General features: G+C 39.6%; 1 protein-coding gene across 1 annotated transcript in view; it reads right to left on the reverse strand.

Annotated features, from left to right (window-relative positions):
- Positions 1–9,924, reverse strand: part of TRPC3 (transient receptor potential cation channel, subfamily C, member 3) — a 36,825-nt gene extending 26,901 nt beyond the window's left edge. Inside the window, exon 1 of the mRNA XM_009334925.1 lies at positions 9,160–9,924. Coding sequence (XP_009333200.1) covers positions 9,160–9,900 — 741 coding nt within the window. The 5' untranslated portion in view covers positions 9,901–9,924. The remainder of the gene's footprint in view (positions 1–9,159) is intronic.
- Positions 9,925–18,600: the final 8,676 nt, after the last annotated feature.

Here is an 18,600-nt window from a genome sequence, read left to right on the forward strand (position 1 = left end):
GAAGAGCAAAAGTAAGAAAACTCATGGGTTGAGATAAGAACAGTTTAATAATGGAAATAAAAGAAAAATAAATAATTTTATAATAATAATAAAAATTGTAATGTAAAGGAAACCAACAAGAGTGAGAAAGAGAGGAACAAAACCCAAGAAAATAAGTGATGCAACAGCTCATCACCTGCCAACCGATTCCCAGCCAGTTCCCGAGCAGCAGTCACTGCCCCCCCCAGTTTATATACTGAGCATGACATCATATGGTATGGAATATCACCTTGGCCAGTTTGGGCCAGTGTCCTGGCTGTGCCCCCTCCCAGCTTCTTGTGCACCTTGCAGAGCATGGGAAGCTGAAAAGTCCTTGACTCTGTGTCAGCACTGCTCAGCAGTAACAAAAACATTCCTGTATTATCAACACTGTTTTCAGCATAAATCCAAAGCACAGCTCCATACAAGCTTGTATGGAAAAAATTAACTCTACCCCAGTCAAAACCAGCACAGACCCAGTTATTTCCTTTGGTCATAGATGACAAATTAATTCAGTTGTCAGTGAACCAACAGGATGTCAGGCTATTTTAGATTTGGTTTTGGTAACCAAGGAGAACAGTACAGGAGAGCCAATTATAAAAATAATACTGGGATGCATGATTAAATTCAGTGAAAGGATAAGCAAGCACAGGTATGACTAAGATTTAGGACCTTAAAAAGGCAAAGTCTGCTAAGAAAGCCAGTCAAGGGAGTGAAACGTACTTATAAGCATGGAGGTCTGAATGTAGAGAAGGCTTTTACTTAAAGATGTGAACGTGATTAGACATTGGATCCTACAAAGATAAAAACCTTGCAGAGGAAGTCTCCAGAATGGTGGCTAGAATAGCAGTCTTAAAAAAGACAAAGGGGAACGGTCTTTCTTGACAGTCTAGTCAAGAAAAAATTTCATCATAGAGGCCAAGAACTGTAAGTATAAACTGCTAGAAGTTATGCTTGTAAAGAATATTAAGCAAAACACAGAGGTAAGACGACGTAAAAAGAAGATGGGGATTTTCTTCAGTGAAGACAAAGTAGAGACTAAAGACAAGCCCAGTAAAGCCAAAACCAATACCTTGCCCTCAGTTTACTGAAGTCCTATGTTCTTAACACTTGTTTATATTAAGTTGTTTTCACAACAGAATTATTATGTATCTGTAAGAACTTGAACACACTCCCTTAAATTTCCAATTTCAAGCAAGAGTTGTTTACACATTTCACTAGAGCTAAAGAAAGGCTGAGACGGCTGAGCAAAAACCACAATAATCATCAGATACAGCGTAATGTTAATTCAACAGGAATAAGACTGGTAATCAATTTTTCTTTAACACTAAAGTAGCTGTAAATCCACTATTTGCAGCGCATGGGAGGATACACTGACTTCAGTAGAGGTACTATATAGCTAAAAGAGAAACTACATTCTTTCTCACCTGAATTTGCAGGCACTTGTAACTTTACAAGAAAAAAAGAAGTCTTTGTTTTAGTATTATTTCTATCTATCCTATGCTCAAAGGTGGCATCTCATTAAGGTTTAATAAAGTTTAGTTTAGATGGTTTTGTATTATTCAAGTACTTTATGACATATCACAACCCAGATTTTGTCCCTGTATGAACGAACATGGGCTGTCCAATTGAGGGGATTGGCTTCACTTACAATGTCTTTTCCTCATTTTCCTAACTATGAAGAAAGAGAAGGAGAAATAGTGGACTTCCAATAGTTAGGAAATAACAATAGTTACTCTTGCTAAAAGTTCACTCATTTTTCTTTACCACTTACCCACTCTCTTTTTCCTTAAAATAACACAGAAATGTAATACCAAAAGTGACATTACCAAGAAGTTACTTCATAACAACTTCCAATATAAGAGTCAGGAAAACCTGCTTCCTTGTGTTTAAGCTATAACCAAGTCTCTCACACATGCAAGTACACAAGTACAGCCTAGCATCAGGCTCATAAAATGTCAACATTCAAGTAAGTTTCTGCTATAGTCACACACACAGTTACAACAAAAGATCGGTTAACATAGTTTTCTCAGTACAAACTAAGCAAGAATAATACATTTTCACAGGCAGTTACAATTATGAAATACTGCCTACAAATGTCAAAGTGGTATAAAATCATCTTACTTTGGCAAAAGGGGGACAAATTGCGATTGAGTAGTATCACATGAAGACTGCTATTTCAATAGGCTACAGATTGTTTCATTTCGCTGCTCTCACGAATGGAGCCTCATCCCCACAAGCGTGTCAGAGCTCCTGACTGATCCTGGCAGAGGGTGCAAAGCTCCTGTCCTCACAGCTCACACCATATTAACTGCCATCCTGAAAAATGCACCCGTCCACTCTGTGAATAGCCCCGCTGGCTCCTGAAGGACAGACTGCTTTGCATGGACCACTTGCCTCCTACACAAAAGTTACCCACACTTCTACTGACAAATTAACAGTGCTACATGTTTCTTGATAGGTGGATAGACCAGTTGCTTATAAAAGTTATGCTTACTGCCAGATAAGATTAAAGATACGATGGATTAAGCTTTATTCTGTCCAATTTAAGGATTAAATACAGGCTACGTTACTTACAAATGCTGTTACAAGAACTGAAAACCAGTATGTGCATTGTTAATATCTGACTCAGGCTTTGAATCTTACGCTAGGAAAACTTGTCAGATTTCCCTCTCCAGGTCTTTACTTACTTATGTATTAGCAAATCAAATTTACCTCATCCATTTAATTGCTTTACAGAATTAAACAGACAAACATTACCCACACTGTAACCATGGGACCCAATTCTCAAACAATCTTCTACCTCTAGGGTGTTGTGTGAATAGCAAAAACCAGAATCCGTGGTCTCAGTCACCCACATACACCTCTGCTTACTCTTGAGAAGATACAAATGAGGCCACCAGATCACTCGTCTCTTCCCTGTCCTAAACAAGGCTACCAGAACTCCCTGCGTGAAGCATTCGTGTTTGAAAAGCCCTGCTACATACTGTGCAGTTTGTTAATGTGAAGCTACTCTTCAGGGGAACACCAGAGTAAGGCACCAATAGACCTGCTTATACAGTGAGGGTCTTTGCCTATTTTTCGTCCTAATAGAGGGACTCTGCTTCCTTGATCAACAAAGTGCTTCTTCAATTAATTCACAACCTAACTCAGCTGGTTTTACTAGCTGTATCATGTTAAATGATTTCTCTCAAAAAAAAATTAATGGTTACACAGACATCTTTGTTAACATCAAAAATATCAGCCTCTATTCTGCATTTCACAGATACCGTCGCTGACGCTGGTACATAAGGGACGGGACAACTGACGATGACTGGAATTGCAGAACTGTGTCTCACGAGCAGTTTCAGAGGACTCTGGCACACGTCAACAGTTGGATCTCAGCCTGCCCAACTCTGCATATTCTGTTCTCACTCATAACATTAAAGACTACCTTGTGAGTTCATCTAGAATTTTTACAAAGAACATACCAATCTGTGTGCAAAGAGTGAAGCCCATGAACAAAAAAGTCTTCAGCTGATTTTACCCATAAGGTTTTTAACTATTCCAAAGAAAATCGATACTGAGCAATCACATGCAGTCAAACAAAACGTATGTATCTGTTTTCTGTTATGAGCGCACCACATTCCTGTAAGCATCACAGTTTGTGAGTATGCACAACTGCATAACTAGTTCACACACGTTATATGCAATCATAGATTTATGTTGAGTGTTATGTATTAAATGGCCGTTTTGAGATCACGTATATAGTCAGTTTGCATCTCTAACTGCAGGAACTGTATATGCAAATCAAGCACATAATTGCACTAATGATTATGGATCTGGGCCCTGTCCTTTTGAAAGTTGGACCTAAACGTAGATCAAGCTTGAACGCTCTTTGTTAGTTCAGCTGAGATAACACTATGTAAATTTACTTGGAACAGTGACAGATTCCGCTTTTAGATGCACGTCCACATCTTCCGTTGGTTTCAGTAGGAGCTTTTAGCAAAACTGGGAACAGGGATTTATCCTATATAAAGCGGGACTACGATCTTTTTGATCCTCGCTATGATGGACTAAATTCTGACATGATATCAGCTAGCACAATTTCCACTGGGACAATCGAGCTTGCTTACACAGGACAGTATTTAGGTGAAAGCTGAGAGAGAGAGACTATCACGTGGCTTTTTAGCTACCTTGTCCCTTTTTTTTCTACGGTGACTCCAAAGGAAAGTTCCATCAGCCATTCTGACTGCTAGAAATTCTCCCATCACTGTGCAGTAACAGTTTTAAAGTTCTCAGAGAGAAAGGTAAATATCAATTAACTTTAGTAACCCACAGCAGCTGCAGTGGCCAGAGTCTGCTAAAAAAAGAACAAGAAGAAAACATAAAAATTGGGAATATTTGTATTGTGAAGTATTTTGTGGTGCTACCGGGATTGGAAAACATGATTCTCCAACTATGGTAATGAACACTTTTTTACATTAAGACCAGATACAGTTCCGGACTGAGCTTCCCTAGCCAGTCTATCAGGTACAAAGCAGTACACCTCGGAGATCTCTAACCACTCATAAAGACAGATGCCAGTAGAACGCCACTCCATAACTTTTTCTAACTTAACAGGTTTTGTCCTTTTCAACCAAAGAAAGGAATCCAACCAGCAGATTTGATACGCTCTGAAAACACTTTCTGACCAGGCACATTGGTTATAAAAGCCCTTATAAATACCAAAATTGGTGAAGCAGCCCAGAGCGAAGCAGAATTCTGGTTTTGCATCTTAGAAACAGAATTTCATCAACAATGCTGCTTTCTTTCTAATCATCTCTACTACATATAAAACACCCCTAAAAACCTGACAGGACAGAATCTAATCAGCTGCTTTAAGAGACTGAAATTCGGTGTGATAGCAGTAGGTATGGAAGAGTGAAGGGGTTTTTTTATGATTCGGTAGCAGTCTTGACTCAGATAAAACAACCTGAAATTTCTGACTTCATCTGAAATCCTGCTGTCAATCCCTGGAATGGGGACTAGGGTCACCAAAGAAGGTAAGAGAAACACTGCTCTGGCCACAGGGATGATATGCTGCTATACTGGCCACTAAAATGATGTCTTGCTGCTTTGACAGCCAGGCACTGATAATCTCTGCTGTTCCCTGTTTCAAGGCCTAAAGAGGAGTCACCAGCATGTTCAGACAAGCCAGCCATACTTTACCAGGATTAGAAAATGCAATAAAGAACCTAAAGGGAGGAAGATAGGGGGTAAAAAAAACAAACAAAAAAGGTAAAGAAAATTAGACAAGCACTTAGAAGGGAGACAAGAAAAAAAGGAAATCCAAGGAGGGAACCGAATAGAAGAAAATAGGGGAAGACGACAAGTGGATGCAAAGAACAAGAAGGGGTAACATCATAAAATAGATGAAGAAGAGCAAAAGGAGCAACAAGAGCTTGGAACAAGGATTTCACAAAGGAGTAGGAACTAAGGAAGCTTGAGGACAAAAGAAGTCGAGTGAAATGGTCCTTAGGGCTCCAGTTTCCCCATCTGTTTTTACTCGTTTTTCAGTACTTATTTTTGGCTACACGTCTTGTATCTTCCAGGAAAAATGAGGGTTCGCTGGTTTCTTTGAATCCTTTCTCCTTACTTCTGAAGGAAAAAATAAAAAAATCAGTGTAATTAATACATTTTTTTAATATCCATGGGGAACTGACTGTCATCAGTGAGTGTCCTAAGCCACCTTCTCACATTGCTAATACACTTGTGCAAACTCTGGTTTGCACATGAACATCAGAATTTGTTAGTATAAATCCTAAGTGATAGAAGCAGACTGGACTTTGCATATGCAAAAGATGTAAGGTTCAATTTAGCAAACGCTTACTAGGAAGCTTTGCCCTCAGGTGTTTTTAAACAGGTTCACCCTATACTCTTTCTCTGTGGGAAAACCACCCAGAAAAGTATTTTCTGTACGAGTGCTCCACATCCAGGAAGTGCACTGCTGCAAGCATGCACAGGAAATGCTATGGGCCTTAACGTACCACAGACACTAAGAATACATCACAAAAATCATCAGAAGTCTCTTTAAACAGACTTGTCCATTCTCTGTGAGATATGAACTGTTTTGTCCATTTTTCTTTACCCTGAAACAATTCTGCTCAGTGTTGTGCTACAGACTGAATTTGATTGGAACACTTAAGCATTTCCAGTGATGATCCTAAAGGAGAGTGCACCAGAAGTCTATCAGTCATTCTGCCTCATAAGGAGTGCGAATGTCGGACTAGAAGCCTTCTTCTCTGGGACATGACAAAGCACACAGTTATTAGCAAAACACACTCAGATGACATACCTATAGAAAAGAAAGCACTGAACAGACGGTTACAAATCGGACTTACATCAAATGTGGCAAGCTCTCACAATGGACTTCTGTGAGACACAGAAGCGCTGCTCGCTTTCTCCTTGATCCACCTCTACAGCTCTCAGTGCGGCATCTTGTATTACATCCATGCCACGAGCAGTCCCATCACACCTGCCCACAGCCCCAGTGGAATACACAGTCTTCTCATCAGCCGTGCAATTACAGCCCTTCCTGGACTTTGTTTAATGGTGACGCTAAAAAATTCCTTGCCTCTTCTTTTTCCTCCTCCCTCCCTCCAACCGTCCCTTTTCCACTACCCCTTCTCCCCAGGAAGGGCAGCCAACCATTGATGCCAGAGGAAAACAAGCATCTCTCCTACCAGGCTTGGTAGAAACAGAAAGAACACCCTGAGACGCATAAGAATCAGAAGGAAAAGAGATAGATGTGAGGTCAATGAGGAGAATAATTATTTCACTGGAATGTTTTGATGTTGATGAGAAGCTGGAATTTCCATGCTAGCAAGGAGCCAGGAACGATTTCTACTGTAGGTGCCAAAACTGAATTACCTTATACACCTGGCAAGGTTAGCAGCCGTGTAAGTGCTATCCAAAAATACTGAAATCTGTGAAAATAGTGGATTTCTTGGGTTCTTAGGCATCCCAAAATATCAATGAATAGAGGCTAAACAGTTGAGAAAAAGAAAAGAAAGAAACAAGAAAAAATTGAAAACCAGAATATTTTATTCTGTGACAATTTAATATTTTAACAACTGAAGTAATTTTTTAAAGTTCTGGTTTGAAATGAGAAGTCCAGCCAAAAAACACTGCTTTTTCTCCTCCAAAATTTCAAGCTATTTCTTTTCTGACGAAGTTCGTATTCGTGGTATTAGTACCTATGATACAGGAAGCTTCCCATGAATTTATATTTTTACTGAATTTTTTCTATTCAGTTCTAATAATCTACATCCTCCCCTTACAAAAACGTTATACAGCTTGCCTTAATTTAGCTTTTGGTGGCAGAGATTGTATTTTGGGTTCCTAGGGAGTTGCATAACACTTAAATTGAGTCCCTAAGCCCACCAGTGTTTCTGAACACAGGTATAATAACAAAATTTGTACGCAGTATCACAAAGAAAAAGATGGATAGTAGTTTCTGAGGTGCCAACCCAGAAGAAAAGTTCTCTTTAAGAAACTGCAGGAGGAAAAAAAAAAAAAGAAGAAGAAAAAAAGGTTTGTATCCACAACCACCGAAATGTTATTCAGAAACCCCATATATCTCCATCTTGGGCACACGATTCTGGAGACCCTGTGGCTCTCAGGTTGTTGGCCTAGTTGAAAAAAAATCAATGATAAACAGGACTGAGTTATACACATCAGAGATTTAACCTTCTATAATGGCCTCTAAATGAGGCACACAACTGTAATTCATTGTGTGAAGCACACAAGCCAACAGGCTCCGTGCATATGATAAAATTCTAATTCTTCCATTTTATGTTCACAAAGAGCTTTCCCAGTTCAGTACTTTTTCAGCAGAGGAAAAAGAAAAATCTGTCATTTTTTCTATACTCCTCAATAAATACATTGCGGAAGTACTCATTCCATTTGCCAAATTACACAATACGGAGCATGGTATGAGGGGGTTTCTTCAGCAAAGGAAGGAAAGGAAAGGTTTAAGCTGACTTTTACACTTTATTAGCATGTGGTGTAATACATGAACCCTTCTCAGCACTGAAACCTAATTTTTAAATTATATTTTTTACTCACTCAGCTATATCTGGAGCTATTCTTTCTCAGGAGTCTAAATCTGTTTCTTCCTCTTCTGGTAAAGCTCACTTTATTAACTTCTGCCTATATTTCTCCAGGTTGTTGTATATTTCTTCTGAGTACTCCACAGTGTTAGCAATGCTTGCTGTTATTTGAAAAGGTTAATGCATCTTTTGCCTCTCTCAGATCATTTATGAAGATATTAAACAAACAAGTGGTACCCAACACTGACCCTGCAGAACCCCATTACATTTTTTTGCTAAAACTAGATGCAATGCTGTTAATATCACTACTCACTGAGAACAATCTGTCATTCCCCAAGCCGAGCTTTTCTTATTACACAGAGTCTACTGGGGTTTGATTTTTTTTTCAACAGAACTGCAAAATAATTTAAAAAAAAGCACTGGGCAAAAGTTAACTAAGTCATTAATTGTCTGATGGAGAAGCTGAAACTTAGATAAAAGTCAGGGCATTGACATACTAAACCTGATACAGCTCAAAACCAGATAACAGAACCTACATCTGTAATCACTCTAACAGCTGGTTTTGAACAAGTGACATTTCTAAAAGGTGCATAAAAAAACCCCACTTTCTGTATTCTTAACAGTTTAGAGACATCATTCAAAATTAGCACAAATAAAAAAGAGGGAATAAGGTCAATGCTGCAGTATGCTCATGAAAAGCGTAACGTTTCTGCTTTCTGCACTTACATTACTCAGTGTTTGTGACTAAAAATGATCTTTGTCTGCTACAGCAACCAACATTGTTTTCCATCTGCTGCAAGGTTATCAGAATACACGCTGTCCCTTTTTCCAATTTTCTCCATACGCAGTAGATACAAAAACAATTTCACTTCATTAAAAATTCTTTTTTAAAGGCTTATGTATTGAAAACTCAAAATCAAGAACAAAAGAGACAAGAAATATCACGAAAGCATTTGCAATTGAAAAAGTAAAGACACAGGAAATAATTTCAAGCATCTAAGGACATCATGAAGTAGCAGCAACTTTAAAACAATAACAAGGACAGAGAGAAACACCAAAACACCGTTACCTTGAATTCTTTTTCAATGTTGGCCAACTTGGCAAGTTCATTGCTGAGTTCTAGAGCAGTGAGTACTGGATCTTCACTGGAGAGGGAAAGATAAGCCGGACTAGCCAGTCCTTTGTATGCATTTATTCTTGACCTAGAGTGACTAAAAGAATCATGCTTTTGCTTCTCTGTACAGTCATTACATTTGCAGAAATAATCATGAGGTCTTTCTATCCTTGCTCCTTTCATCAATAGCATGTGCACGACTTCGTATTTTTGGCAGTGGGCAGCTAAAATTATGGGAGTGATATCTGGAGAAAAGCGGGTACCGTCTTCGTCATAGGAATAAAAATCATCATCCTGGAGCTCCTGCTCACAAGGGCTCAGAGTCAGTCGCTTATTTACTGAAAACCCAGGATGATTCAAAATTGCTTCCACTATCCTAATGTAGCCCTTGCTGATTGCGAGCAGCAGGGCATCTCCAATCCGTGCCAAGTTCTCTTTTTTTAACAGGAGTTCTGTCACTTCCAAATGTTCATTCCCTACAGCAAGCTGCAAGGCGTTTTGGCCCATGTAGTCAACACAGTTGACATTCAGTGTTTTTGACTCCTCCAGCATTTTGCGCACCACAGGTATGTTCCCATACTCTGCTGCATCTAGAAAGCGCTCTTCTTCAGCCGTAAGACTGGTGCCCCTGTTGTTGAACATGAATGCTGGGCCTCTAATGGCCTGTCGCCTTCCCTTTTCCCTCATCATAGTCATACGTCTCAGAGATGGACTTTCTTCAATGTACCTAATGAGAAAACAAAAAGGTAACAGAATTTCACCGTGTTGGTTATTTGTAGCTTCCACTTCTCCTGTGCCTACAAAAACAATGACTTATTTTGTCCCTTGTCATTTGCCCATCTATTGACAAGAAGCATTCTTTATTGTGATCTTTCTGCCTTCACGCTTGCTTGTCTGCAATCTAAAGGCACTTACAGGTTCAATGCCACAGGCCATTTCTGTTTTGTTAGCGTGGTCAAGATTTTTTTTTTTTTTTTTTTTTTACTTCATGTAAGACGTTGCTTCTCTTCAGAAATCCCTCCCAACTCACTTCAGTATATCTATAAAATGAAAACATATCTACCATTCAGTAGTAATTAATACTATCCACCATAGGCATTCAAGCTGATGGTTTAAGGCAGGTGATATTTATGCTTACCGTATTGTAGTTCACATAAATGAGAGGTGAAAACAAGTTTTCTTCCTCATGTCTTGCCAAGCAATACACAGTGAAAGCTGATCTCACGCCTTCTAGCGTTACTACTAGGAACGTTAACCAAATCTGGAAGATTCTACTCATGAGTCAATTTGGTCAAATTATATGTCTTTGAAAAACAACAGTTCATACACGTTCAACAGACTTTCTGGATGCTAGTAACTAAACTGCTCACAGATTTCAGACACTGGGAATGATCCAGTGTAGACTGGGATCAGCTCTCACTCCAGCTGGACTTCTGCAATGCTGTGGGTTATGTTGGGCCTATTTCTATTATACATCTACCATTCCAGGAGCTGAAAGGAAGCTATCTAATGTCATTACATGAGCATATATATATATATTTTTAAAAGCCCTCATGCATTCTTGTAATACAATCAAGAAAAATGGGAAAGACAAAGAGCTACGGAATGAAAACTGGGATGGCAGGCTGCACTGGAAAGAGGAAATTTGGGTGTAGGAAAGGGAGATTGTTTAGGAAAAGGAACTGAGAACTGGGAAAGCTGTGAACTCCCCTCAAAAACTGGTTGCAAAAGCAGAAAGAGGGAGAAAAGAGAAGGGAACAGGAGAAAAGAAAGGGTAGGCAAGCTAATTCAGAAAACACAGAAACTGAAATTATGAACCAGTGAAGATACTGACTGAGAGCAGTGGGGAGCAAACAGGAACGGGCTGAGAGAACAGACAGATCAGATGCTGAGCTGGATCTAGCTAGCTAAGGAAACCAGAGAGGGGAGAGGAGGTTCAGAGAAGCGAGACTAGGAGTTGCAAAGCAAACAGACCTAGGACAAGAGGCTGAGGAGCAGACGCTACCTAGCTGGAGAAAACAACAGGAAACAACTGCCTGGCAAGGTCTGAAACAACAGAATAGATGGGATCAGGCTAAAGCGGTCACAGCTGGGGGAAGAACAGAAGCATTTATGCCTGCCAGAGCAGAGGCTAAAGGCCTGAAAAGGTACTCAGGATACCACAACCTTCCTTCACTACCATCTGCAAATAAATGTGAAATCCATCAGCAATCTCCCTTTCCTTTCTAGTCCAGCTCAATATTGAGAAAGACAGCCTCCAGCTGCTATCAGTTAATCCATTAGCTCAAGGGATAGAGATCACTTGAGCTGATTTGATGGGCCCAGAGACACCAGTGCAGCTGATAAACAATATATGATCTAATGGAGTGTGTGCTTTGACTACATATAACACTATATATATGCTACATAAAGACAAACAGGCCTTATACTTTTCAAATTTGGTCCTATGCACCTCTGTTCCTCATTTCTAAAAAAAAAAAAAAAAAAAAAAGAACATTTGGCTCCCATTTTACAGGAGCATTGTGAAAAGTAATTTATTCACTTCGGCGAAAAACTCAGATACGAGAATAAAAGACCAGACAGAAAAACTAAAGAGGACATTAATCCTTCTACCCTCAGTGCAAAAGCCAGGTAATGTGCATTAGGAGAGATGTGGATCCACATAATGAATGCTAAGGGCAAAACAAAATATTAAACAGCCCTTTTTAAGCAAACCCCGTCAGTCTGCAAAAGGACGGAACCAAGGGAAAAACACACCTTCGGCACACACAAAGACTACGCATTTAAGTGGAACCTGCACGGGCAGCTTTGAAAGCTGCATATCCTAATTGCTGCAGGTTCAAATCCACAACCTGAGCAACATTCTTCTAAGCACAGTCTTTTTTATTTTTTGTGTGATCTTTCAACAATGAGCTTAGCTATATTACCACTGCACAGAATACGCCTGTTGACATCACTGGATTTCCCCATACGCAGCGATGTCAGCCCTAACGGTTTTCATTGGGCATAACTAATTCCATTCAGGTTGTATGTCTGGCCCTCCAGCTATCTGCATCAGTTGTAATAAATTCAGCAAAACATAAAATCTTAATCACTTTATCACGGCTACAAATATCATAAAAGCTAGTCCATGCTCTGAACATTTCAGTTAATGCAAATGGGCAGTTCCATTGCAGACCAAGTGAAGAGATTGTAATACTCATTACCACGGGCAAGTCTCTCCTGGGATGAAGCATTTGATCTTTTTACGTTTTCATCTGTGATTAGTATTTCTGGACTACCAGAAATGACCTGGGTGGCACTGCAGTATAAGCAATGCTAACTGGTATTTACTTTTTGAAATATGTGCCGAAACTGCTTTGCCAAACATGACAGGATCCATTTTTTTTCACTTCTGTACCACTTTCTTTAAGTCTATGAAAAAGGCTGCATAACAGAGAGGATTTGTGACTCTGTTAAACACAGAACTGATTTAATGTCTTAAAGCTCAGGCATATTTCACATGTAGGAGTACTCAGATACAAAGCTTTGAGCCCAGAGTGCAACGGCCACAGTATGCTACTACCTTATTCCCCAACAAAATCAGAAGTAAAACCAGAAATACTATCTTTTCATAGTTATGTTTTAAACAAGATCTTATTGTTTGCTATGCTGTTATGTTTCTATTCTTCCTCCACATCTAAAACATACAGCTACAGAAATGTAATTGTTTACTGCAATGCTATAAAGAAAAAAGTATGTATATTAAAAAAGACAGAGAACAGATTGACTCATGCTGACTTCTTGATTTAAGGAGGCTCTAAACTGCCACCATGAACCTCATTTATCTTTTATGAAATACATAACAATACATTTTTCCTGATATATTCAGTGTAATTTTTCAGAATATTTTGAAATATGACATTTTCTGTTTTATCTTTCTTTCAAAACATACTGTCTGGCTGAGGTGACTCATCTGACTTCTATAAAAAGAGAGATATCCTTCCAAAGGTGTTGCATTAGAATATCTTCCCAATGAGGAAGATTTCCTTAGCTATAAATTGACAGAAATTATATATTTGAAGTGACTGCAGTATCTTCTCAAAATAAAGATGAAAGTTGCTTGGTATTTTAATGACTAAAATATTGTCAAGACCTCCTGAAAAAAATAAAAAGCAAGAAATCTTGTACAGCACCACACAGCCAGAAGACTGTTAGGTTCATCCATACCTCCCTCCTCTCTTCTTCCCTCCGCAAATTCAAAGACCTTGAAGCCGGTGCAGGTCTGGTCAGAGTACTGCATGCAAGAAGCATCAGGTACAAGGTCTCCTATTCCATTTTCTGCTCTCCTGTTCTTACATCTGATACTTTTAAACTATCCCAAAGCATGAAGAAAATGGTGAAAATTTTAGTTTTAACTATTTAACTGTTTTCAGCACATTTTATACGTAACATTTGCCAACTGAAGTAATCAAAACAACAAAATCTCAAGTCACATCTCTAAATATCATTAGATTGGCTTAAAAATATGATTAAAAATAGAACTAAGTGTGCATTAATTATTTGTGTTCTATTTCCTAAAGCCTTTAAAGTTCATACTCTCAACCTTGTCTCTGTAAGGAGCTGACAACTTACATTAAAAGAGGGAAGGAGAGTTGGAAATCGTGATGCTCCTCTTCCCAGCGGTTGCCAATAGTTGAAAGAACACAAAAAATTAAAAATCTGTAGAACGCATGGCAAAAAAGTCACAAGAACACCAAGCAAGAAGAATGCTCATTTTTTAAATGTTAATTCTTCAGCAGAGATACACCATGATGTTAAGTAAGTTCTAGTCCTAGTACACAGGTTGCATAATTACACTGCGTGGTATGCAGCAGGAAGGTGAGAGGACAGAATTCAGTCCCCTTTTTCTGACATGAAGCAGCAGCTGAGCCCCTCCATTTTTTCCACAACTACTTTCCACATTTCACAGCAGAAAAATGGCCAAGGTGTCTATAAAACCTCGAGCCTCTGTTTGCTGCTCAGCACAAATAAGAAGGATGGAACTGGAGGAGAGCAATCACGTTAGCAAGTACACCAGTTCCACCACACCTGGACACATTTCACTTGGCCCTAAGCGTGCACCAGTTAGGCAGCTGTTTCGAGGAACTGAAGAGCTTCCCCGGCAAAAAAGAACTTCAGAAACTTCCAGGCTGGTACACCAACCTTCAGAATCATTCATTCATCAGTATAAAACAAGGATGGTCTTAAGTTACAAGTTTATTTCCTTAACTGTACTGCTCCCATTAGCCATTTGCCAGCTTGAGTCATTGCTTCCTACTTAGGCAAACTCTCAATAACTTCAGCGATAGCTGTATACGAACATAACTCACTGCAAGACAATTAACAATTAACCAAGATGTGACAGGACCCTAAGTCAGCCTCTTGTTGAATAATACGAAAGCAGGACACCGCCATTTCAGCTTTGCAGCAGAACTCTCACGTGAGTGAGGCCACGGCTCCTAAAGGAGTATACCACTTTTCAAGACCTTTTCCTAATGCTAAGTATCACAAGCTTTCAGATAGAACAATAGTATGTACACTCTGAACAACTAACTGGTTCGTTACATACCAGGTAATGTCGCAAGACACAAAAACCTATCCTACGTTATAACGTACTTATGTTTACCTTAAATATTTTCATCTAAAATGTACGACCTTCATATGAGCAATAAAAAATACTTCTAAAAGAATTTCCACTGAACAAGCAACGGCCACTTGTCTCTTGTGTTTTGCATGCATCACATTCACTGTGACCTTACATTGCATCATATTGTTGCCTGGACAGTTACTCCTACGTACAAGGCTAGAAATTTGAGCAGTACAACAACTGCAAAGGACTGGAGTAAGCATTATGATTCCTCTGCTTCTGCCATGGATTATTTCAATTACAGATTTCTACTCTGTTAGCCTACCCGTCCCTTTTCATGTTCAAACTTTCAGAATTGTAGCAGAAGGGCAGAAATGCGGGACAAAGGGTTGACCTGACAATTCCTTGTGTTCTGCTGTTCATTATCTCATCAACAGCAGTTTAAAAGATTTATAATCTTGTTTCTAAGTCTATTTTTTAACACTGCAAACTGCATAAGCTATTTAAAAAAAAAAAAAAAAAAAAAAAAGAGAGAAGTTGGAGAAACAGAGGTTTCATTCTGGGCCTTCCCAAATCCGTAGGGCCTTTTTCTAACATTTGTACTGAAGAACAGGCTGTTATTCTCCCTGAACTATTAAATGCAATAAAAGATGGCATCAACAATTTACAAGCAGTTTACCCCACTGCTAAACTGCAGTACAACATTAGTGATCTTGATTCTTTTCTAGCCCTGAAAAGGAAATGGAGTCCAGTGATTATAGACAGATCAGAGAAGTACATCACGGAAACACCAATGCGCACACACATTTAAAAGCAACACCACCGGAGTCAGCCACACAGGAGAAGCGGATTCTGCCTGTTGTTCTGCCAAAAGTAACCTCTGAGGCCCCAGTTTTAAAATTAAAGAACGATGATTGCCTTACTCCCAAAAGTAAGTGCTCAGATATGCACATACACACGAGCAGCATTTTAGCTCACGACTCCTGAGATCTCTTGAACTAAGTGATCTCAAATGTTTGCTTTGTTACCATCACAGGAAAAAACTGAGTTGTTCCACGTGAGGTAGCAGCTCCTGGCTCTGCGCAGGGCCACAGGCAGTGTTAGAGGGGCAATCCCCCCAGCATCACTGCCTCTCCCAAATGAAGGCTTTGCCATCCCTCTAAGCTCTGCTACAGCCGTGCGCCAGAAGAGGCTGCTGGTAAATTTGTTTCTTCACCAGTAAAAATAGTGTCACGTTCACGCATGTTTGCATGGAAGCTTGCGCATGTTCCACACAATTTGGGAATCCCTGCACCAAATCTAAAATGTATTAAATGAAAGCTTCCTTCTCTGTGAACTATTTCCTTCCTTCTGTGAACTACTGCCTGCGCTTTCCAGAAGAGGGAGGCTAATTCAGCTGAACAGCAGAACATATATCAGGCCAGCTGCAAGATCTGACTCGGGTCTATACTCTCCCACTGGTCTGAAATGACATAATCCATCATCCAAAATGCCCTCATGTCAGCTCACAGAAGTTCTGGCTCCAAACTGGAAAGAATTAGTCAAAAAAATGGAACACAACACAATGAGCTATCAGGAGGAGGTGTACACACACTTAGTTTGTTCCTTCCCCCCCCAAACTATGCAGAGCTTTTTCCTACCATTACCCTTCACTAACTCCTCAACAGAAAACACCAACCATCTGAATTCCCGTAGGGAAAAAATGACTATATTTTGATGACAGCAGTGCATCTGTGCACACACAGAAAAAGGCAAACATCTCACCAGGAAAGAACCAAGTTAACAGGGCTGCAGCAACAAGCCCCTTTTACGTTCAGCCCTTTATTTGTGTTCTGTCGTTCTACTTGGGAAACTACGCTATGGCTTTCAGAGAGACTCAGGAATTCAGGCATCCAATGCCTACTACATTTAATTTACAGCTTTTGTCCACATTTTTCCTACTGGGACATATAGTACCTCGTGAAGCAAGTATTACATCCAGTCTGCAGTCTTAGTGGGAATCTGAGGTTAATTACTTTTTCCAGCAATATGTGGCACAGGAGGGAGCCAGCTGTACATCGACAGGTACCTTGCACAGGTTACAGCTTTCAGAATGAAGACATTTCAAACACCAACTAAGTGCATCTTCTTGTGCAAACTACTTCACATCTTCCTGCCTCTTTCCCCTTGCACTGTTTGTCAGTACTCAGTATTTAGACTACAAATTCTTCCAGGCAAGGATTCTCATACTCACTTTGTGCACACTAAAGCCTTACGTTTGTCAATCTGTGCACATTAAGAGCAAACTGATACTCGTATTTATTTAATTAACATATGCTATGATTTTAGGCATTAGCACCAAACACAAAATGTTACTCCAGAAGAAAAATCCCACCGCTATGCCGAGGATGACCATGGGCACATAACAGGGAAAATGATAGTCGTGGGTCTTTTGCCTCTATGCCCTGTCACTTCAATACACTCCTATTACATTGATTAATTTGTCAGTCTACCCGGCAGTGGCTCGCAATCACTGCTGTCGTAGACAGGATCACAAGAATTATATACCAGGAAGCAATTCCAATAGACGGAGCTCATTCCAGGCTCAAATGCCGATAGCTGTGGAAACTGAACTCCAGATTTATGCCCTGGTGGCACATTACCCATTTCTTACAGAAAAGAATATCCCAACAGTTCTAGGAGGACACTAACCTAAAAGGGCTCCAGAAGTTTAGGACTCAGCTTACAATTCATTTCAGCTGGCTTCAACTGTCTAAAAATAAAGTGTCCGAGTCTAAACTAATTCCGCTAGGCTCTTTTTATGGTGAATGGAGAAAGACAGGCACCTCAAGAAAGAAGATAAATGACTATGCTGGCCTGCCTCACTGCTATTTCCTCTCTCGTCCCATCAACTACAGAGGGAGCCTAGACAAACAACTTAAGCGCAACTAACTTTCAGAGAGCTAAAGACGTGTGAAAGACTCCTTCACTTGAAGTCTGGATTGCTGGGTACAGGGTATTTGTGAAGAATTTCTGTACTGGGATGGTAAAAAGCACTTTTATTTGTGGTTATCCCATTCTAAGCGCTAGTCTAACTATTTCTGTACTTTACAGTTGTCTCTAGGGTGATTTTAATTAAGGCTTCTTCTATAAATGCTGAATATGTTATCTCAAAGCTCAAAATAAAGTGTTTGTCATCCGGTAATTGAAATATTTAATGAAGACCTAAATATTGTCCTGAAAGTATAAAATACTCAAGTAATCCTCAGAGGCAAGTCTATCTAAACTGCAGTGTGTTATAAAAATAAGTGAATAATTCATGGACAACCTACATTTTGTAAGTCAGAGAAAAGAAAGTTAACATCCCTATTATTAAAATTGAATTTATTTCTCTCGCAGTAAGTCTAGTCATGGTCAGTATTTTTTTTATATATATAAATATATATATGATTGCATCTTAAAAAACAACAAATTGAAATTTCTGAAGACGACATCAAGCAGGCTAAGACGCATTTCAAGAACTGAGGCTTTTCTGCACAGGTGTCCTAGATTTCTGTGGGGAGTCTGGTTTTATCACAGCCTAGATTTAAAAAAAAAAAACAACAATTGAGAGGTGCATTAGCACTACTAGTACAAAAGGGTGCGATGGGTTCTCTAAACCTTAGCTAAGCCAATAATTACGTTTTCTCGGCAGCTACGGTAGGAGCCAGGAGGGAAAAAAAAAAAAAAGGGAAAAAGAGAGAAAGAGATGAAACCTCTTGTGCCCCAGCGCCCCGGCTCCCCCGCCCGCCCTCTGCTACGTCCTGCCC

This window comes from Pygoscelis adeliae, unplaced genomic scaffold (genome assembly GCF_000699105.1).
Source record: "Pygoscelis adeliae isolate BGI_AS28 unplaced genomic scaffold, ASM69910v1 Scaffold31, whole genome shotgun sequence".
NCBI classification, from domain to species: domain Eukaryota; kingdom Metazoa; phylum Chordata; class Aves; order Sphenisciformes; family Spheniscidae; genus Pygoscelis; species Pygoscelis adeliae.